Consider the following 23,780-nt stretch of genomic DNA (forward strand, 5'->3'; position numbering starts at 1 on the left):
GCTGTGAACTGTGGCACCTTAAGGTGCTACAGTGAACTCCTCAAAGTGCTATGGGATATTTTAAATTTTTGAGATCCATTTGCAATGTCACATTTTTGCAACACCAAGGGTGTGGTGAACTGAGGTGATGTAATCTATTGATATTTTATTCTTCATATACCATCTTAGTCAGTTTATTAAAAAAAAACACAGGCATATACTGTTGCATTGTACATGCTAATTTTTTGAATGAATGAATAAATTGGCTTCTGCTGACCAAAAAAATGAAGTATTGGATAGTGAAGTCTTATGCTGATCTGCTCAAAAGCAGGCACTATTGTGCTCAAAGAGACTGCAAGCTTAAATTATTCAATTCTCTGAACCAATTTATAAGTACTATATATTAAAATTAACTAACCATGAGATATTGTATTTGTCGCTAAGATTTACTTTCCTCTTTTCCAAACTGAACCATTAAAATATGGAAATGAGGGGAAAAATACTGATTATCAAATACTGATGATCTGGAAAGAGTGTACATTTGGATTGATCCCAATTCACCCAATTAATGGATTTTACACTTTAGCATTCATACGTTTTTTTCTATATTAATCTGAGGTTTTAACTGAATTGTATGATGAATGGTATAATGAATAATTTGAGGATTGAAAAATCATATAATGAAGAAGGGAAGCGTTGTATGTTTATGCTCTTAGCACAGTAAAGGTTTAAAGTAAATATATGTCATTTATTTCACAACAAACAATTTCTCACAAATAACAGTTTTCATCAAATCAAACAAATTTATATTACAATATTATCTTACCTTACTAGATCCTCCACTGCCTATTTTTTTTAACACAGAGTACAATTTTCCTTTAACAAGTATGCATTCATTTGATGACACAGAAGCTGAAACCTGAATTAAAAAGTTTGTATGTGAAAAGAAATGTACATTAGAAAGAATCAAAATCTCTGGCTTCATTGCATTTACCATATTTTATTTTTACCATATATATTTTATTGGTTTTATTGTGATTTGATTGCTGGGAACCACCCAGTCATTGAGTTGGGTAGCATACAGTATGTTTAATGAATTGTTTGTTGTTGTTATTGTTAAAACAAAGGATAGATGTACAATAAGCAACATGATTTTATGAAGATGTAAATGATAAAATCAAGGAAGGCTCGCTTAGACCTTTTTGTGTCTCTCTTTGTGATTTAAAATTTGGCAGCAAAACAAACATCAGAAGTGTTATTTTCCAGCTTTTTAGAAAAGAACAAAATAAAGACAATGTTAGCTTTCAGACTGACTGTAGAACATGCAGGTAATCCTCGACTTATGATTGGTCACTTAGCAACCATTCAAACTTATACTGACCCCCCAAAAAATCCTTATGACATGGTTTCAAAGTTCCAACATCCTACCCCAGAGTCACCGTGACTGCATTTTGGACACTTGGCAACCAGCCCATTTATGACTGTTTGCAGCTCCTTGTGGTCACCTGACCTCAATTTTATGACGGTTTTGCTGGAAACTAGTGTTTACTTCCAGTTTCCTACAAAAACTGTCCCATAGTGCAGTGGTCCCCAACCTTTTTGTACCAGGGACCAGTTTCAAGCACAAACACTTTTTCAAGGACCGGGGGATCAAGTTTAGTGGTTTGCTTGCAGACGTTTCATTACCTGACTAGGTAACATCTGATGTTGTTACCTAGTCAGGTAATAAACGCCTGCCAGCAAACCACCAAGTTCAGGAGCGCCTCGGCCCTGCCTCCTCAGCCCCATCCCTCAGGTGTCTCCCTCCCTCCTCAGGTGTCTGCCTCGTTCCTCTCTCAGTCGCTCTCTGCTGCTCCACCAGCCCAGGAAGAAACTGCTTCAAAGAAGCCGGGTGGGGTGGCTTTTCCTGCGCCGCAGCTCCTCCGGGCGCCTGTTTGCCCCCCACCCGCCCGCCCACGTGCGGTTCAACCCAGTCTCCGTTTCTGCCTGCCTGCCTTCGTTTCGAGCAGCTTGGCTGATAAACAGAGGCGAATAGTTATTATTCTCAACGAAGCTGCTCCCAAACAACCAGACAGGCAGGCAGAGCGGAGCACTGAATTTAAGCGCACGCGGGCGGGCGGAGTGGGGTAAGCGGGCGCTCGGAGGAGCTGCGGCGACAGGAAAGCCACCCCCTTTTTGAAGCAGTTTCTTCCTGGGCTGGTGGAGCAGCGAGAGAGCGACTGAGAGAGAACGAGGCGGGAGGAAACCGAAGCTGCTGAGCCAGAGAGCAGGACAGGCTTTGGTTGCTTCCTCCCTCCCCTTCTTTCATTTGTGTCCTTGATCCCCGATCCCAGCAGCATTCACCGAAGGCGAAGAAAGCCGCCATTTTTTTTATTTTTTTATTTGCGGCCCGGTACAGAGTGCTCCACGGACCGGGACCGGTCCGTGGCCCGGTGGTTGAGGACCCCTGCCATAGTGAACAACAGGTCACTTAACCATGACATTCATTTAATGACAGCTGCACTTGTTTAACAACTGCTTCAACAATGGCTGTAAAAATCCGGTTTGGTCACATGGCTTTCTGCTGTACAACCATCACCATTTATGATCATAATTGCAGGGCTCAATTACAGTTGTAACTTGAGAACTACTTGCACATAAATGTATTGATACATGTTTAAAAATCAGTCCTTTGACCACATTAAAAAAAAACCAAGCTTCTTGAGAGGCCAAGATTTAAAATCAGTCTCAAAACAGCACTAGCATTACATTCTGATGAAGTCAAAAGAGCAATTGACCTTAAAGCGATTTAGTTTCCAATGATTTATGTACAATTAAGAGAACAATTTAAAGTAGACAAAAGGACCCTTGGAACTGAACATGTCAGCATTTGAAACTGAATTACCTGCAAATTGTGAACATGTAATTGCTAAATGTTTTTACTAAAATTGGAAAATGAACAATTTAAAAAGTGTATGATAATATTGGTTATAATATACAGATGGATTAATGAGAAAATATGTGATTGTAAAAATTATTTTTTATAAAATAATGAATCACTGGTATGACACCAGAAAAATTATTTAGGATATAGAAAGATGCTTCAAACTTTTAGAAAGGTGAAAAACATGAAGGGTTGTTTTATCATGCCTGTGGACTTCTAAAAATCTAGAAAAAATGGTTTCAAATACATACAATGATACAAAGAATAATATTCAATTAAAACCACAACTTTTTTGTTGGGACTAATGAATACCAAACTAGAAAGGGCCTATGAAAGATAATTTTTGCATATGGTATCTGCAGCAAGATTATTATATGTGCAAAGATTGAAAGACTCTGAAATACCCACAATGGAGAATGGTTGAAGACGATAAAATTTGCAGATGGCAAAACTTACTTGCTTGATTAGGGAAAAGACAACTACATTTGTCAGTGACAAATCAGAAAAAAGTAAGAATTTGTGATTTATGTGTTTGACAATTAGAAAGGATAGAATATGGAAAGAAGGAAACCACAGTGTAATTTACACATAGGATAAAATACAATTGCATTTTATTGCATTCATAACTGCAATAAAGAAGATTGGAAGCTGCTTTTTATATTTATTTTCCTTCTTGCTTATTCACTAACTTACTTTCTTATTCTTTTGTTTGTTAATTATTCATTTTTCTTTTTTCTACAAATTTGTATTGTTTTACTCAATACAAATTAAATTTAAAAGAGTTAATGTTACTATGAAATCACTAGCAAAATTCTTAACCCCTTCTTGCTCAAATGAATGAAAAAATATTCAGAAATCAACACTTCTTTTGCACTATCTTATACAATTTAGAAATAGTTGATACCTGTAATCCACTCTGTAGATGGAATGGAGTTGTTGGAGTACAATGTTGCAAATATGAAAAATGGTTATATGGTGTAGTTGCCTTATCCATAGGAAGAAAATTATTTCTTACAACTGGAGTACTGAAACAGGAAGAAAAAATATAATTATAATCCATGCACAAAATACTGTATTCCTAACAATCATATTTGCAAATAATGAACAACCTGAGGTGTCTGATCTGAGCACCAAGACTTGAAGGTATAAAGTTTGTTTTATTGGACTACTGTGGAGTATATGCCATTTCAATATTTTAAGAAGTATGTTAGGCCAACATGACATAAATTTCCAGAATTACTTTTTCACTTTCAACTTCACATGAATCCCTCAGAACATATTTCAACTCTTCATTCGCATGTCTGTTTTCTTATGATGGCTTAAACTGTCCAAAAGCAAATTCAAATAATCTATAAACAAATCTGAATGTTAAAAAAAAAACAGCCTCAAATGAAATTACCAGGCCATATAATCATGAACCATGTTGTTCCGAGGTGTTCCACCAACAAAAGCTTGACTCTTTCTCTCTGAAGCAGTCTCTGGTGAAATGGTACGTGAAACTTGCTCTGACGGTGAACATCTTTTAGGAACTGGAAAGGCAGCATGTTCAAAACTTGAGTTTTTTCCCTGCAAAATGAGGAAGACTTTTATATGATTGGTTCTTAAGAAGAACATAGTATATATTCCATTGATTCATAGTTGACAATATAAATTGAACTGGAAAGCAGAAATGGATAATATTACTTACTACAATGAGTACAACTATCTTAACACTTTTGGGGGAAAACAAGTCATTGGAGAAATCATGGGGATGGAAAGGGCCTTGGAGGTCTTCTAGTCCAGTGGTTCCCAACCTTTTGTACCAGGAACCAGTTTCAAGCACAAACACTTTTCAAGGACCGGGGAGAATCAAGTTTGGTGGTTTGCTTGCAGACGTTTCATTACCTGACTAGGTAACATCTGATGTTGTTACCTAGTCGGGTAATAAACCGTCTGCCAGCAAACTCACTGGTTCAGGGAGCGCCTCGGCCCTGCCTCCCTCAGCCCCATCCCTCCCTCCCTCCCTCAGGTGTCTGCCTCGTTCCTCCTCAGTCGCTCTCTCGCTGCTCCACCAGCCCAGGAAGAAACTGCTTCAAAGCCGGGGGTGGTGGCTTTTCCTGTCGCCGCAGCTCCTCCGAAGCGCCCGTTCACCCCCACCTCCACCCCGCCCGCCCGCGGTTCAATCCACAGTGCTCCGTTCTGCCTGCCTGCCTGCCTGCCTGCCTTCTTCGTTTCGAGCAGCTTCAGCTGATAAAAACAGGTGAATAGTTATTATTCTCAGCCGAAGCTGCTCCCAAACAACCAAACAGGCAGGCAGAACGGGCACTGAATTGAACCGCGGTCGGTCGGGTGGGGTAAACTGGGTGCTTCGAGGCGCTGCGGCGAAAAGCCCCCCGGCTTCTTTGAAGCAGTTTCTTCCTGGGCTGGTGGAGCAGCGAGAGAGCGACTGGAGAGGAACGGGCGGGAGGAAACCGCCGCTGAGCCAGAGAGCAGGACAGGCTTCGGTTGCTTCCTCCCTCCTTCTTTCATTTGTGTCCTTGATCCCCGATCCCAGCAGCATTCACCGAAGGCGAAGAAAGCCGCCATTTTTTAAAAAAATTTCTTTGCGCCCGGTACAGAGTGCTCCACGGACTGGTACCGGTCCGCGGCCCGGTGGTTTAGGACCCCTGTTCTAGTCCAACCCTCCTAAGGCAGGAGTCCTTACTTCATCCCAGACAGATGGTTGTCCACTCTTTTCTTGAAAACCCCCAGTGATGGAAGCAAAAGTAAATTGAAATCACAGCTTTATTTTGCTTTTCTAGATGATTAAATGCATTTTTATGACTTCAACAAACAAGGTTCAAATAAACATGGGCTTGTGTAATATGCCATCCAAACCAATCCACTTGATTTTTTTTTCCCCCAGAATGCAAAAAGGTTACACTTTCCGTTTTGCAAATCTAATCAGAATGTGGCATAATTTTCATTCTGGCTATATTTTTTCTGCTGACATTTCTGTGAATGCTTGGCTGTAATAACCAATCAATCTATCTAGTAAGCTTGTATCAGTTTGAAAAGCACATGTTCTTCATTCTGAGTAGAAACTCAACCAATCTTCAGGCTTATTAGCAGTCATCATAATCAAGAGTAACAGCTCCAGAATTATCCATTGTATAGCTTTACTTAAAACTATTTAATTGTGTTTCTAGTAAACATGTTTTTATAAGGAACAAGGACTTCCCTAGTGGGAAAGGTATATAAAAGGGCAAAAGAAAAAAATGTTTTTTTCCTACAAAGGATGCTGCTGTAGACTAAAAGCTATGGTTTAACATCTATTTCTAACAAACATATTGTTTATTAAAGTAGAGGCTAAATTTAGTTTTTAGCCTACAGCAACTTCGTTTGTAGGAAAAATCTTTCTTTTTCTTCCCAATGTTTTTTCTGCAAGTCAAAGGTCCACTTATTTGGGCCAATCAGGTGTTGATGCATTGGTTATGACAGGAATTGACTGATCAGTTTGTCCTTTGAGCCTAATACGGGCTGAGAGAGAATGAATGAATCAAAGTCACCTAGCCAGTTTTCAAGCCTAAGGCGAGACTTGAAGAGAGGCCTCTGTTTTCTAACACATATGGAATGTTGACACATGATGAACACCTTCACAAAATGTGTTGCTGCTATGGTTACCATGATCAATCACAAAACAGCCATTTATCAGAAGGTGGGGTGTAATTTTTCTCCCAGATGCTCTCTGTCATCTTAGTGCCTACTTGAGTATGCCTATGTATAAATGTGACACTAACAGCTGGTATTTTCCAGATTCCTCTTTACTTTTCTTGATACTTTTTAATAACAGTAATAATTTATCAAATGTGTATGCTGGTTGACTCACAATGATTCTGGGTGGCTCAAAATAATTTTAAAAAAAAATTAACATAAAGTCAGGATAAAAATCAAGTGGAACAAGGAGTCTAAATGAGGTATCAGGGATCATACTAAAATAATCCCAGGCACTAGACTGCCTACTCTCACTTTAGAGTAATGAGGTTTTTTCCTGGACGGCAAAAAAGATGGGGTCAAATTAAAAAGACACAAAACTTCATTAGATTACAAATTGCAGCAAATGCACAATCTCAAAAGCCGGGTAGCTCAGGATCAATTTTTACACTGACTAAATTAATAATTTGTATTAGCAGATTTACCTCTGAGTTTCTTTTATACTGTGTTTCAAAGTGGGGCCATTTATTTTTAGATGCAAGACAATTTAATTTGAACTGCTCCTGCTCCTTTTGGTAACTTGCAAGAGAAAGAAGGGGCTGCTGTTGTCCTTCCAGACAGGAGGATTCTATTATTCTTGGTTCCTCCTGCAGTATTTCAGTCTCTGAAACAAATAATCTAGTTATTAAAATGAATCTAGTTATTAAATGATATTCCAGTTGGATATCTAAATAAAAACGGCCAGTCAAGAAAAGGACAAATCATGTAGAAAATAAAATGTTTTTAAAAGTAATCTATTTGTCAATTTCCATTGTTTCCTATGGCTGAAACACCTAAAAAGATTTGAAAAGCAAAATGGAATGCATGAATTCCTTCGAATTTTGCTTCAGCAGAACATAGCCAGTTCAGAATATTTAAACAGAACAATCCAGGTACAGGTCATCCTCAATGTACAACTTAGTTAATGACCATTTGAAGTTACGGTAGCTCAGAAAGAGTGCTTTACAGTCTCTTTACACTTCCAGCTGTCATAAAATATTGCACCACCACCCCGATGGTCACCTAATCGTGATCAGGGTGCTTGGCAACCTGTTTACACCTACAACCGGTTGCTAAGTGCCCCACAATCATGGGATCATGATTTGCAATCTTCTCTGTTGGCTTCCCCAGAAAATCAATGGAGAAGTTGGCAGGGAAGGTTGCAAGCTACTGCCACCTTGCCGAATGATTCTCCCCTTTCCCCTCCTCTCCGTGCACAGAGGGGCAGAAATCCTTCATCAGGCTGCAGAAGTGAAGCTAGGTTTTTTACAATCCCTGCTTCATTTCTCCAGCCCAGCAGAGGAATTCCCTTCTGTGGACGGAAAGGAGAGGATCTTGAAGATCTCAGTTTCATTTCTGCAGCCTGTTGCAAGGGTTCCCTTCCGTGCACAGAGGGGAACTGCCTGCCCTCCTTACCAATTATGGCTGTCAGTCAAGGGCTACCTGTAGTTTCTGGCGAAATCAGTAAGAATCTATGTTACTATATTTTGATTTGACTCAACCAGTAGTTTCCTCTTTTTCCTCTTTCTATAATTCATAAAGAAGATCGTGCTGTCTATTTCTATGTTCTATTTGAGTATAGAAATCTATGCATGCCAACTTAATTGCCCACAGAAAACATATTTTAAACAAGCAAAGGATATTGCTTCCTTTTCAGAATTAAATTTTCAATACAAAATCAAGTTTGACACCCAATATTCAAGGTATAAATCATAAGCCTTTGCAGTTCCTTGTATTCAAAGGGAAAGAGTTACTTTGGAGCATATGGAGACAGTTAAGAAGCACCTTTCGAACTCCTTAAAGCAGATGCATCTTTACTCAGGCTATGCTCCACAGATGCATTCAAATCCCACCTTGTTCCTTTTGAACCCAGAGACTGAACAGTGCTAATAAATTATAAAAATTACTAAGTTATCATAATTCCACATCCATTAAAACAAACCTCTTTTTTTAACATAAACGGGATCATTTTTCTCCTTTAACGTAAGAGTTGAATTCATAGCAACTTCTGAATTCTCTTCGTCGGAGTGTATAAGATTTCTAATTGGCAAAGGCTAAATAAAGGAGGAAGAAAAATAAGGCTCCAGTTAATGGCTACATGACCACTCACTCCTTTCCCCATTTCCACTTGGTCCAAAATCCACAGATGAAAATGTGCAGCATATCAAGGGGGTCTGAACAGGGGTGGGATTCCACTGGTGTAACAACCAGTTCGGTCAAATGCACGCTCTCTCTGCGCACACACTCCACGTTTAGAAAAGCTCTAATACTTACCTTCAAGAGCAGTCCCTGTGAATAAAACGGCAAACTGCTCTGCCGTGCAAATCAGCTGTGCTCTAAATAAAGGGAGTAAAACACAGGAAAGAGCAGGGGCGGGCGGGCCCACATGCTCGTCGCAGCGAACCGGTTCGCTGCCAGCTGATCGTTGGAGCAAGGGGTTCACCCGAAACTGTCTAAACCAATAGAATCCCACCCCTGAGTCTGAACCATGTTAAGCAGGTGTACCCTTCAAAGAAAATATATGGCACAGAAAACAGTTTCCCAATCTCCCCCTCTGTGCAAGTTACTACTGGCCTACCGATTTTAAAGGCTTTACTGAACAATGCAGAATGAGACACAGAGGTTACCGGCAAAATCTCTCCTGAAAAACTTTACAGCATGAGAATCCAGTGTCATCTAAATCTAATGAGTAGAAATTTCAAGCCTGTCATAAATATTCCGTTTACCGTCACAATGTATCACTTGAGGGTTCGATTCAGATGTTCTTATTTTATCAACTGCCGTGTTGTTAAGGCTGAATGTCTAACATTTGCTTTTGGATTGCATTCAGGGGGAAAGAGGGAGGGAAGAAGGTACAGTTCACCCACATTTGTCCACATCAACTGCTTTACTTTAATTTTATTTTGCAAGGTATCACTGAATTGTTTCAGTGACCATGTGTTAAAAACAGGGAAAAACAACTTAAATTCAAAGCTACAAATACAGGTAGTGCTCAACTTACAACCCTTTATTTAGAGATTGTTGAAAGTTATATCAGCTTTGAAAAAAAAAAAAAAAGACTTATGACCGTTTTTTTCACCATGATAACCATTGCAGAATCCCCATGGTCACATGATCAAAACTCGGGTTGCTTGAATGCTGCATGTATTTACCACAGTTGCACTGTTCTGAGGTCATGTGATCCCAGCTAGCTTCCCAAAAAGCAAACTCAATGAGGAAAGCCAGATTCGCTTAATGACCAAATGATTCACTTTAACAATTGCATGGCCGGTTTAACAACTGCAGTGACTGGCTTAACAATCATGGCAAAAAAAAAGTTGTAAAATGGGGCACAACTCACTTAACAACTGTCTTGCTTAGCAATTGAAATTTTGGGCTCTCATGTGGGTTATAAGTCGAGGATTACCTGCAACTCATCAGGCTAGGAAGATTCAGTACCCTATTTCCTAATAGTGAGCAATTTTTGACTTATATACTGTTTCAGTGCTTTACAGCCTTCTCTAAGTGGTTTACAGAATCAGCGTATTGCCCACAACAATCTGGGTTCTCATTTTACCAACCTCGGAAGGATGGAAGGCCGAGTCATCTTACAACAGGACCTGTTTATATAACAGGATTATCTTCTTCATTTGAATATCATCCCAAAATCTGCTTAGGAAAGTTCCTCCCACTCTATAGAGTCAGTATAGCTCTGTTACCAAATCCCCCCTTTTTTTTTTTTCCTATGAGAGCCAGTTTAGTGCAGTTGTTAAGGCATCAGGCTAGAAATCAGGAGAAGGTAAGTTCTAGTCTTGCTTTAGGCACAAAGCCAGCTGGGTGACCCTGGGGCAGTCACTTTCTCTCACCCCTAGTAAGGAGGCAATGGCAAACCTTGCCAAGAAAATTGCAGAGACTTGTCCAGGCAGACTCCAAGAATCAAACGCGACAGAATGGAGAAAAATAAATGGTCTATATATACTGTACACAGAATGGAGATCTCCAGCTGTGGGCTGACTGGCCTGCCCTCAGCCAAGGGTGGAACAAGCCATTGCAGGAAGCACGACAAGCACTCTAGCAAACAGGAGGCTCCCTTCGCACCTGCCCAAGCCCATCCCTAAGCACTTGTGGCCCCCGTGCCCTGCCCCGAATGGCCCTGCCGCTAGCCCCACACATGTATGCATGCGCCCCACTCCTGTGCATGCACGCGTGACCCCGTGCGTGCACCCCGCCCCCTGCACGTGTGTGTGTGACCCCCACATGTGCATCCCACCCCCACGCACCCCATGCCCCACGCACATGCGCGGCAGAGACCCGAAGAACAGCTGGTCAGCAGGAGGCATGTGCACATATGCACGATAGAGCTGAACTGGGGCGATGGCTCGCCTGCCCAGAGAGGGCTCTTTCTGGCACGCGCGCCATAGGTTTGCCATCATGGAGCTAGAACATCTGCAAGGGAGACTTTCCTTCAATTACCATTCTATTTTCTTTGGTAAAGAGAAGAGGCGATTGATATTATCAAGGCCCATATTTGCTAGACATTTTATTTGGAGCATTGCCAAGCACAGCTCTGCTATTTTCTCTGCTGTATCAAATGTCCCAATTGGTGCTACACAGAAAAAAAAATTCTCTGTGTGGGAGATAGCAGCAGGAAACCCTTTCCCCGTGTTCCTGGATGGAGAAAGGACATCAAGAAGCAGATTTTCCCTCCGGGATTAGAACTCTGATATTCCCCCCCCCCCCCCAGTCTCTTATTTGTGTCAGTAACTTCTAGATGCAGTTCCCCACAATTTACAAAATCAAACTCCATTTCTCTTATTCCTCCTCCTACAATTTATAAACGACAACAACAGACATGAAACAGAGTATTCTATTACCTTCAAGTCTCTGGGCAGATAAGGACCACTTTGGTTAGGTTTTGATTCAGGTTGGATCAGATTGGTTCCAGATGTTTGCCTAGTTTTCCACAATATTAAAATTTAGTTACAAGATTCCAGACATAGAAGCAACAACACTCAAAAATTAGCAAGAAGAACAATCTAATATAACTATTTAAGAAACAAGATATTTAAACTGTCTCAATTTGGCACCTTTTCTTGTTAAATAAACTCAAACACTTTAAAATAAATAGACTTCAATAGAAATTTTCCAAACCCTGTGGCCTTGGGTTTGTCTTCACAGTCCTTTCTGCCCTTTCACAATGCAAATTCGAAATTGTCTTTTAGAAGCAAATGAGTTTGAAACATTACTGTATAATAGGAATGACCAGCTTGTGTCCCAGAATTGTACTTACATCTAAGCACATTTTTAAAAGCTATTCAGAGGTCTGGAAAGTTACCTGCTCCTTCCCTGTCTACTACAAGTGGGAAAGAAACAGGAAAAACAGACCTAATTGTTTTGTTATTTTATCTTACTCACCACAAGCATTTAACCCGATACATTATCCCAAAGAAAACTAAATTGCTCCTTACATGCACATCTATCATACAATTCCCTTTCAGGATAAGTAATGTTATACAAGCCACAAAAAAGGAGTAAGGAATAATAAGCCAAAAAATTAGAAAGCATGAGAGGAAAAGAAATTAAAAATAAATCTATTACATTCTTCCTCTTCCACAAACACATATGTAACTAACTTTGCAGATATCTAAACATCTATTATTTATTTATTTTTTTATTCCGCCTTGTTTCATCTACAACTCAAGGTGGTGAACATACCACAATACTCCTTCTTCCTCATTTTCCCCATAAGATGAATTGGGCTAAGAGAAAGTGACTGGCTGTTTTTTCTTTCATTCCTTTATTAATTCATTCTCTTTACCCTTCAGTTCAAGGCCAAATCTTCCATGTGGCCTGGTCATCACCAGAGAGGTCCACAGATATTTGGCTTCTGCTGCCCATCATTTATTCGGTCAATCCGGACTTTTCAAGTAACAGTTAGTAAAAGAAGGGTGTAGATTAAATTACTGGCCTTCGTTTTCTCATTTTCGGGCTAGCATGCCACAAATGCAACCTAGCTTGTTCATGCTATTCTGTACAACGTAGGAATTCTAGTCTGGAGACTACCTTCCAAGCCAACATACTGAAGGCTGTCGTTTCAACTTCAAGGTATACACAGGATACTCTTTCCTGTCAAAATCCCAAAAGCCTTCTCTATAGCCAGTTTAATTGTTCCATACCTCTTTGCAACAGTAGGAATTTCCACCTTCAGTGATTCATTTGCATTACTCTCACTTTCATTTGTTAATTGAAGAGGAACTCTCCCAAACATACATTTCTAAATAATAAAATACAATGGAACTAATCAGATGGAAACAAATAAATAAATAAATATAACAGAAGCATATGTTGTATTTGCGGAATATTTATAGAAACAAAAAGCTTTCTACCTGATTAGACTTATTTAATTGTGTTAATGGTTTGAGTCCACCAAAAACTAATTCAGTTTCTCTTGAGGGATCATTTTTCTCTCTAAAATGAAAATATGAGACATGCAGTTGTATCAAGGTAACTGAAGCAAGAACAAAAATAATATTGTGTAATATTTTAATCCACTTACCCTGGGAAAAAATTGGACATACTGGTAGTGATCTCATTAAAATCAGTATTTTTTTTCTTATTCTGCAAATTTCCAGTTATATTGTGGAAGTTTGGTCCTGTAAATATGCAATTTATTGATACAAAATTAAAATATTTTAGCCAATCTCTGCTAAATACTGTACATTTAAACATTACAATAGAATTCACAATATTTCAGTATACATGTTTAATATTTTATCATAGCACTGTGAAGAACTTTAAGAAGTTTACTCATCTTTTTCTAGCAAGTAAGGCATGTTGGATAACATTTTAGGATTTGAATTAATGTCATAACTAATCATACACTTAGATCACTCTAAATCAATCGACATTATCCTCATTCTTCTAAAATTCATATTGCCCATTAGAGCTATGCAGTGATGAGATTCAAAGGGCAAAATGCTGACATCTAGCCAAATAAAAATATCCAGTGCTTGGGAGCAGGCTTTCAATGCTTCCATACTTCTTTCTTACTCTTTCCCCTTTTTAAAATAATTTTAAAAATGATGCAGAAGAGTACAGAAAATAAGGAAAAATAAACATATTTATCTATTCATTTATTAAATATATGCCCAACCCAACTCCCAGTAACTCTGGACATTTTATAAAATGGTAAAAGGAATTTAAAGTTGAAGAGTCTGGATGGTCTTCAAGGGCAGCCCTACAGCCCTTGAGATGTCTAAGACATGAATAACTGATAGAAGGCTAACTGATAGAAGAAAGCACAATTGACATACTACATGAAGCTGCAAAGGTCTTCTTGGCTACAGTTGCTACCTACTCATCAAGCAGGAGCTGAGTGTCCAGTGAGATCCCCAAATGGTACCTCAAACTTAAATGGTACCTCCAGGCATTGGAATATAACTCGACAGCCTCACTTGGCCAGCCCCAAAGTTGAAAGATACAATTGGTATTCATATAGATATCTGGGATCTCATACTCAGTGGTGGACTCCTCAGGAGAGAAAAAAATACCAGGAACAATTTACTGAAGTGACTTGCAACTTTCTCTGCCAACATTCCGATTGACTTTGTGGGAAGCCAGCAGGGAAAGTCACAATTAGCGATGTGATGTGGCTGGCTGTGATATACTAATTACGAGCCAGGCACCAGAACATCCGGTTTGTGATCATGTGACCATAGGGATGCTGCAATAGCCAAAACTTTGATTGGTTCTATGTCTATTTTTTCCACTGCTGTCCTAACTTCACTGAACGTACAGACATAAACCAAGGACCACTTGTATAGATTTCTCTTAAGTAAAATTCCCCCTATCTATAATTGTTAGGTTTCTGAATATTAAACATCCGGTTTAATTAGAGTTAACCAAGTCACAAGCATTATAGGCCTTAAAATGAAAGCTGGAATTATGATTGATATATTTGAATGAATAAATTAAAATTGTGAGCCATTTTTTTCAAAAATAAAACAATTATTTTCTAAATAGCTATAGTATATATTAAGTGTTTAATTTCCCAGTGAAGTGAACTTCAAACTTTAAGCTTATATGAAAAGTCTAAAGTCTACAGGATTAGCTTAGAACAGAGTGAGGTAACTTACCCAAGTTATAGTCCTTTTAATTAAAATGCAAAAGATCAACAGTTTATGGCTCACCTGACAAATTTTCTTTTTCTTCCACAGAAAGTAGTTGTGTTTTTTGTAAGTTTAAGTTTCGTAGAGCAATTTCTAACATTTCTGCTGGAACTGCTCTTGATTCTATACCTTTTTCAAGCAGCTGCTTTGCTTTCTTGATATTTCCTAGTAAAAGATAACAGTCCTTTAATTTTTACAAGAAAAATCACATATTTTTGAAAATAAATAAGAAAAACATGTCCTGAGTTGAGTTCCTATTGTGCAATTATGTGAACATCCCAATGCAATTTTCTTGGCATCAGCACCAAATCATCTTCCAAGGTGTCCTTTGATGTCCCAATCTAACCTAAAGCAACCGAATTTCCTAGAAATCTTCCTGTCTAGCTCCCAAGTACGAAGTATTTAACAAAGAACTACTATTTGTTTCAATTATTTTCAAAAGGATTATTTCTCAAAGTGTTCTGCCGAATTATTTTTCTTTGGCAGCACATCTAGCTTTTCTTTTTGTTTCTTATGAAACATTAATTTCAAAAGTAAAGTATCATAGATACATTTGTATACAGAATTAATATAATAGCTTTTATCAAAAGAAATAATCCATAATTAGGCAAATAAATTAAATTTACTTGAGAGTTTTCAATGTCACAGAGATATTTAAAATGAATCAATGGTCAAATAGAGAAAATGGTCCATTTTCTCTATTTAAAATTTGACATTATCAAGCTAAGGAAAAGCAATATAAGATGTAAACATCAATCTGATTTGATATTTATTATAGATTGAGATAAGTAAACATGGTCCTTGCTTAATGTTCATTTGTTCAGCTATCTTTCTAAGCAACAATAGTGTTAATGAAGGGACTTATGATTGGTCCTTTAAGTTCCAGTCATTGTAGCACCCCTGGGACCAAAATTCTGGACTAGACTAGCTGCATTTACAATCCCCTTTTGGCTGCCCATCTACTTGCTGCCTTTGGTTAATCCCCCAGTCTGGCCTTGCCTGCCGCCACCATGCCACCTCACTGCTTTCCACCATTGTACAGATTCGGGGCGCTCTTTTTGTGCCAGTGCAGCTAGGGCCTTCCTCTTGCGCACCTGCTGGGATTTCTCTTGCACTTTGGCTAGGGATTTCTTTCACGAATGGAGGATAAGGTCAGCATCCAAGAGAAAATCTCCCCTGCACAGGCACAAAAGAATGAAGCATAGAAGAAGTCGAACAGGACAGGGGTAGCATGCAATATGGTGGGCGCTGTAGGCAGGGTTGAGCAGCAGGGGGAATCAGCAGAAAGGGATAAGTGGATGAGAGAAGATAAAGTGGAGGCAGCCCCTTACCTTCTTCCAAGAATATATTGGATCCAGGTGGGTCCTCACCTAACTACCACGTGACAGTCACTCAACAACAGCAACTGGGATTGCCAGAAGTGCTGTCGCTAAACAGAGTGGTCAACATGACGTTTTGCATAATGACCGCATCACTTAGCCACAGAATTGCTGGTCCCTCCCATCTAAGATAATTAAGTGAAGATTACCTGTATTTCCTTTATTTAAGATCTAAAATGTAAATGTTAATTTTTTCTAAAAATTTAATGTAGCTGTCTTGAAAGTTTAATATTAAATTATTTAAATATGAGCACCAGTTTGGCAGGTGGTTAAGGGCTGAGACAGAAATTTGAAGGCTTGAGTTCTAGTCCTCCCTTATGCATGAAAGTCAGTGGAGTCATTTTGGGCCAGTTATTCTCTTAGTCCAACTTTCCTAATTAGGTTGCTCTGGTGGAGAAAATAGGAAATGGGAAGATTATGTATACCATTTTGTATTATCTAAAATAAAGATGGGATATACATCCTGTAATGAAATAAATTCAATTTAAAGAAGATTAAATACATTATTTAATATTTTATATATTTTATAGAAATATTTAAAATATTTAAATATTTTAGATTTATTTAATAAATAATCACTTTCATCTTAGTTTATTTCCCTATTTCAATTTACATTTGCCCAAGCACTGCACAGCAAAAATATCCTTATATTGCAATTAAATTTTTTTCCTTCTGATCAATTGAATTCTCATTGCATTGGAGAAGTAGTGAAGTGAAAAAATATAGAGTGAGGACAGGACAATATGATGCTCAAGTTATAGTAAAGGAATGGTCTATTTTAATTTTGTCTGCTTTGGTATAAAATTTGTTGGAAACTACCTTTAAAAAGAAAAGAACCATTTAATAGTTCTATTATCAATGTGTTCTCCTATCTAACCAAATAACTCTGTCTTTAGAAGAAAAAACATTGAGTGTAACTGCACAGTTGAATCGCTCTACATGGCTATGATAGTTAAATAGCAGCAAATCTACATTTAACTTTAAACCTGTTCCTACAAACCTTGTGAGAGTTCAAATTGTGCAAAAGCTACATGAACAAAAGCAATTTTCTTGCAGTTCAGCCTAGCAAGATGGAATTGATCACGTGCATCTTCTGGTTCTTCAATACTGCAAATTAAAAAAACAAAACCAATACAACACTGATTAATTCAGAGAGAGAAAAATATTACATATGGTTTTAAAAAATAAATAAAACCCTTACAGAGTAGTAAAAGCTATAACATTTACACAAAACTACAGTATATTCTCCCTACTGTAAAGGTATATTCTTCAGGTCAAACTCAACTTTGGGGGTCTTATCAGACACATCCATCTGGGTTTCTTGGAAACAGTACAGAACCATTTCACTATTACTTTTTATCTGGAATTTTTTCACTTTTCATTCTTTCCTATATCCCTAGCACAGTGGTCTCTAACAGAAGTATTATATCCAGTTCTGCTTAGTCAAAGCCAGCAAAGCTATTTAAAATAGCAACTGAGGCTCAACTAGAATATATTCCATAACAATTACACATGATCAACTAAATCCAAGCATGAGCTACCATGGATTTCTAGTAGTGTTCAGGAAGCTGCCACAAAATGGATACTCTATCCTAATGAGGAAAACAAAAGGAACTGAAAATGTGGAATGAACTGAGAAACAGGTAGCAAAAACAACAAAATGAGTAATGAGAATTGCTAATGTCAGGTCTTTAAAATTTGACATTAGGTATTGTCAAGACTACCTCTTCTAATCACAATCAACTTACTGAATGCCTGCTTCCTGCTACCTACTAAGTCTTCTCTACTTCCATGAAGGGAAGGAAGGGAAGGCCAGGAAGTAGGTTTTTTTCCTTTTCAAAAGAGCCCTGTTGAATAGTCTTCCTCCATGAAATCACACTTTGAGCAATTAAATGAGAAAGGAGTGAAGGATATGGAATTTTGTAACTCATGCCTCCCCAGAGGAAGCAAAACATAGAGACTTTCTGAGAGCCTCAATAAATGTAACATTGGGGAATCACCCTATCAGCTTTGCTTACTTGAATTTTCAAAAGCTTTTGAATTGGTGATTACGGGATAGAAGATCTTCTAAGAATTTATATATACAGTACATAACACAAAAATACAAATAAACTGTCAAAAATATTAATGAGAGTGATTAAATGGAGTCACTTAAGAACATATTTTTGTTTTTAAACTGCTTTTAATGATCGTGAATTAAAGGTAAACAGTGAATTGGCCAAGTATGCAAATGATACCATCTCTTTGGGATGGTGAAAAGTAATGTGATTCTGAAGAGCTCCAGAAGGATCATTTTGAACAGGGTGAATGATCAGTCAAAAAGCAAATGCAGTCAAGGTATGCAAAGATTAAATAATAGAAATTAGGGCAGTATAATTATATAAATGTAAAGTATAACTTTACACATGCAAAGGTTGAATGACAAATGCCTCCAATGTTACAAATTGTCCACAGATGGCAGTACTGGTGTGGCATGTTCTTCAGCATTGGTCTATCACTTCATCTGATGGGAAGCAAGAGACTTGTATTGCTATTGTTTGGAAGTAGAAGCCTGCAGTAAGTACCCATTCCTGTGCTTTAAGTAATAGATTGAATTTTTGTGAGTATTCTAGGTTGTTGGCCCCAAACAATGTGAAGATGGTGAACCAAGAAGAGTGGTGTAATCACATACAAAGTGAAGGGTGGTGACAGCAACTGACAAGTTTCATATCAGGAAGGTTGATAAACTGATTAAAGACCATCAGTGATTTGCTCATAGGGAAATTGCTTGGCTTTTTGTAAGAATGTATATAATACATTGATGTGTTTCTTTATTAGATAGTTTGTGGAAGATGGATTTTACAGCACAGAAGTATATTAATTATCGATTTTATTGTTCGCCCCCCCAGAGTCAATTTGAGTTAAGATGGGAAGTCATATAAATTTGACAAATAAAGATAAATAAAAAACAGTTATAAAATCAATTACTGTGATGATAGCCATGTATGTGGATGGCTTTAAAAGAAAACCGGATCAATTCATGAAAGACAAGCCTATCAAGGTCTATTAGTTTGATGGCTTAATATCATTTCCAGTCTGAGGGAAAAATTCTTTTAAACACCAGTTGTAAATGAACAATGGAAATATAAGATTGTCTCCACTTCCTCGAGACTACCTCAGAGGCTGGATGTATAAAATAAAATGCTGAGTTAAGGTGGGCCTGATCTAGGATGGACTAGTTTATGTTCTAGATGGGGTCTGTGCAAAGAGTCAAAGCCTCTAATCCAGAAATGCAAGGGCAAAAGCAAAAGCAGCAAAAAGGAAGCAATTAAAATTAAAATTAGAACAATCAGGAATATTTTGCTTTTGTAGAAGATGTGTTTTTTATGACTTCAACAAAACATAATTAAAATAAGCATGGTTTTGTATAAAAGACTATCAAAGGGAACCCATTTGATTTTTTTTTCCAGATTGCAAATACTTACGCATTCAATTCTGCAAATCTAACCAGAATATGAGCATAATTTTCATTCTGGCTATATTTTTCTGCTGACAGTGCTGCAACTGCTTGGCTGTAACGACCAATCAATCTATTTAGTAAGCTTGTGTCAGTCTGAAAAGCTTTCTCCATTTTGAGTAAGAAACTCAACCAGTCTTCAGGATTATTAGCAGTCAACATAATCTGATTAACAGTTCCAGAATTATCTAAAACACACAAACAAAAAGTATCTTTATACTTTATACTTTTTGTGTTTAAGAAAAACAAATCCATCTTCAGAATTAATATAGGAAATTATTCCTCACAAAATAGTAATCAAGTCTACAAACAGAAGTCTGTGTGTGTGTGATTAGATATAACAATCCCCATTATACATCCAGGTTATTATTTTAATTTATAATGCAACAATTGTGAAGAGGGACTGGTGGCTTGTATGCATTACATAAGAGCATCAGATATGACAATTGAATATTTCCTTATAATGCTTTTTGAATGGAATTATTTATTAAATATAAAGATGCATTACACCTAGAAATGTAGGAGTTTGGTAATCAAATGACAAATATTTAGATGAAAGAAACGCAAAACATCAAATGACCACTGGAAGTTTTCTGTTCGTGTGTGTGTGTGTGTGTGTGTGTGTGTGTGTGTGTGTTCATGTATGCACAATAATACAGAGAGAATGAGTAGGCAACATATTTCAAAATAGGCCATTGCAGATGACCTCATTATCTGACAAATAAATGTTCCTTATATTTGGCTATTAAAAAATAAGTATTACTTAAATCTTTAAGATTCAAGGAATAAAGTTAAACCAAGTATCAATACAAAAAATATAGCTACCTTAGAAAAGTGTTGGAGGGAAAATAGAAAGTAATAGTTATAGAAGAAAAACTACATTTATTTTTATCTGTCAGAAGAAATGTAATACATGTCGACTGAACATAATTTATTAAAAAAAATTAAACAGACATTTTTTGGGGAGTGGGGAAGGAATTCTTCTATTCAGTTTATCATTAATTTAGCTAAAATATTACATACCTGTTGTATCAATTGATACTTTAGTAAAGTTAAGTTCATCTGTAATATTATCTTCATTTTTATTCTTGTTTTTTAGGTCTCTAACTCTATTCATAATAGATGCGACAAACACACCTTTTTCATTCAAATCGTCTTCCTGCATCTCTAGAAAAAGGAAAGTCATATTAAATATAGAGCTTTCTAAAAATCTGACTGTTTAACTTTAGTGTTAAAAAGAAACCGGGATAACTTTATAACCAATATTTTACAGAAATAATTAATTGCAAAAATATTGTAATGCTATACATTTCAGTAAAATAGAATAATTTAGATCTATCAAATTCTGCTTTACTTAGCACATATACTAAGAATTCAGTTAAATCATATTAATTTGTACATTAAAAAAATAAGTAACTTAGTAGGAAAAATTTGCATTTGTCTAGCTTAGTTTTTAATGCAATATTTTCTGTGTTCCCAGAAAGCCAGCCAAGCAACTTTCCTGAGAATGTGGCATAATCACGTATAGCATATACATTCAGGTTTTCTGGCAAGGGAGCACATTAACAATCTAGTCATGCCATACTGAGATGGGAAACGTTACAAAAGCAACCAGTTGAAGCAATATAAAGCCACTTCACAAAATTGCCACATTTGCCTCTCCCCAGTCCATCCTCATTCGGCATCTAAATTAAAAGTATACAATCTAGGATGTGACATAAAAATTATGTCATTTTTTAAAAAAATCTATTGCTAAATGTATCAGTGATGTTTTGCTAGGAAAAGCATTCAAATCTTCCTTTATTTCTACTTCTTTTCTGTGAACCAGATTAATGGAAAGAAATAATTCTGCTCTGAAAAATAAAATTGTTTCTAGTGTCCCTTTTCCTTTTTATAGAGGTGTAGCTAACAACTGCATACATTTGCTCTCAAGAAAGGGAGAGGGGCTCTGTTTAATAGACACATCAAACTTTTCATTCTCTTAAATGAAGTCCATTTATCTCAGAGCACATGTTTTTCACCGATCCTGCTGGAAGTGAAGGTATGTAAGTGGGAGAATGCTGAACCATTACAGAAAAGTTATCTGACTCATGGGACAGTAAAAAGTCTAGGCAAAAAAACCTGAAAACAGCTCCACCTTGTACTGTAAACGGAAATAGGAAGGGCTTTGACAAGCTTTCAAGAGTCTGTTGCAATAATCTAAACCTCATTAAAGTGTATTAAAGATTCCTAATACTACCTGTTTCTTGACCGTGTCTACTTTGAAGAGCTGACAAAGGCGGTCACTTGTTTTTGAGTCATTGTTGCTTAACCATCTTTCTAGGTTGTTTGGCGATTTGCTTTCACTTGGGAAACCTGATTTTCTCCAACTTCTTAAGAGTCTGAAATCAGATAGTGGACATTATCTGTAAATTGGGAATGAGACTCTTCTGTTTAATGTTATTGAGATTTGTTTTCCTTCATTAATTTGCTAAAGTTAATTAGTGTAGCTCTTTCTTGTTCAACCTCTTTTCTGACTTTTTTCATTCACTCAAACAATTCTCTTCACTGCTAGTAGTTTCCCTACCTCTTCTTGGGGGGAAAATAAAGCATACACCTTAATAGTCGTCTGTACATTTCAATATTTTCCTGAGGTACTTTTTCTAAAAATCTTGACTGTTTTTCCTTCTTGAAAATATTGAATAATGAAGATCAGTTTGTGTTAGATTTATCAGAATATACAATTTACACAATGATTCCCCCTGCATAAAAATTAATTCATATGCAGAACCAGCCACAGTTGCATTCTTAACACACACAAATATTCAATTCTCTGATAACAGAGGATTCGTGTCTTTGCTTCCACACAGTGCAGTCATTAGAATTAAGAACTATAGTAACTGAAATACCAGTTGATCAAAATGGAACAGAAAAAAACAGAAAAACCATTGATTTTTTTATCAAAAACAGAAAAAAATCAAAACAAAAAAAATCATTGCATGAAGAATTTTAAAAGAAATGTTGACACTAATGTTTTGTTATGAATTGCTTTGATCTGAAACTTATCTAGTTTTGGATAAAATGGATTTTTATCTTGTGGATCCTTTTATGCATCCATAAGATTCCTTAATAGGCCCTTTCATAATGAGGACAGTTCATAAGCAACTGGGGCAGAAAATATAAGTGAATGAGGAAAATGGTACCAGGCTGCCAAAACATTTATTAATAAAGCAGTAACATTGAATTATAAGAAAATAATAACAATACTTTATTGTCATTGTGTAAATACACACAATATACACATACGAAATTCACATAACACCCAAAGACCAGACCCAACACGCACACACACAATCCTCAAACACACCCCACCCGCCAAGGTTCCCCACCTCCTTAAAACCCACAAGCATCCACATAACAGACCATACTGTCCAACAGCTCACTGATGGTAGTCCTTAAGTTCATTATTAAGTGCAATTATAGCTCTGGGATAAAAACTGTTCGCAAAATGTGTGGTCCGAGTTTTAATTGTTCTGTATCTTCTGCCAGAAGGCAACAGTTCACAAAAATTGTGAGCAGGGTGGGAAGAGTCTCTGAGAACGTTGGGTAATTTCCTCAAACAGTGAGATGTGAAGATGTCGTCCAGGGCTGGTAGCTGGAACCCAATAATATTCTGTGCAGTTTTAATGATTCTCTGTAGAGCTTTTTTGTCCACTACAGAGCTGCTCCCATACCATGCAAGAATGCCAAATGTCAGGACACTCTCAATGGTGCTGCAATAGTAGGACAGAAGTAGATGCCGAGATAGATTTATCTTCCTGAGCATTCTCAGGAAGTACAGCCTCTTCTGTGCCTTCTACACAAGCATCTTAGCATTCATAGTCCATGAGAGGTCCTCTGAGATATATGTGACCAGAAATTTAAAAGTATCAACCCTCTTCACATCCTCGCCACTTATGTACAATGGTAAATGTACATCTCTCTTCCTCCTGAAGTCAATTATAAGTTCTTCAGTTTTTTTGTGTTGTGAGATTATTTTCTTTACACCACAGTGTCAGCCTTGTACTTCCTTTCTATAAGCAGACTCATTGTTCTTATTAAAGAGCCCCACTACTGTTGTGTCATCCGCAAATTTGATAATTGCATTGGTGTTATACAGTGGGGTG

General features: G+C 37.3%; 1 protein-coding gene across 2 annotated transcripts in view; it reads right to left on the reverse strand.

The window, feature by feature from the left end:
• TTK (TTK protein kinase) overlaps positions 1 to 23,780 on the reverse strand; it is a 45,335-nt gene that overhangs the window by 12,682 nt on the left and 8,873 nt on the right. Inside the window, exons 2-15 of one of the 2 annotated variants that reach the window (XM_087944283.1) lie at positions 21,875 to 22,016; positions 20,659 to 20,802; positions 19,604 to 19,823; positions 17,140 to 17,246; positions 14,782 to 14,925; positions 13,149 to 13,245; positions 12,979 to 13,060; positions 12,769 to 12,866; positions 11,467 to 11,545; positions 8,556 to 8,667; positions 7,060 to 7,238; positions 4,302 to 4,468; positions 3,807 to 3,927; positions 806 to 898 (exon numbers count right to left, since the gene is read on the reverse strand). In XM_087944283.1, the coding sequence (XP_087800409.1) occupies positions 806 to 898; positions 3,807 to 3,927; positions 4,302 to 4,468; positions 7,060 to 7,238; positions 8,556 to 8,667; positions 11,467 to 11,545; positions 12,769 to 12,866; positions 12,979 to 13,060; positions 13,149 to 13,245; positions 14,782 to 14,925; positions 17,140 to 17,246; positions 19,604 to 19,823; positions 20,659 to 20,800 (1,641 nt within the window). In that variant the 5' untranslated portion in view covers positions 20,801 to 20,802; positions 21,875 to 22,016. The remainder of the gene's footprint in view (positions 1 to 805; positions 899 to 3,806; positions 3,928 to 4,301; positions 4,469 to 7,059; positions 7,239 to 8,555; positions 8,668 to 11,466; positions 11,546 to 12,768; positions 12,867 to 12,978; positions 13,061 to 13,148; positions 13,246 to 14,781; positions 14,926 to 17,139; positions 17,247 to 19,603; positions 19,824 to 20,658; positions 20,803 to 21,874; positions 22,017 to 23,780) is intronic. The other variant, XM_087944278.1, reaches the window with a different exon arrangement.

Source organism: Notechis scutatus, chromosome 1 (genome assembly GCF_049901735.1).
Source record: "Notechis scutatus isolate UNSWTSFEM ecotype Mainland chromosome 1, rNotScu1.2, whole genome shotgun sequence".
Classification (NCBI taxonomy): Eukaryota; Metazoa; Chordata; class Lepidosauria; order Squamata; family Elapidae; genus Notechis; species Notechis scutatus.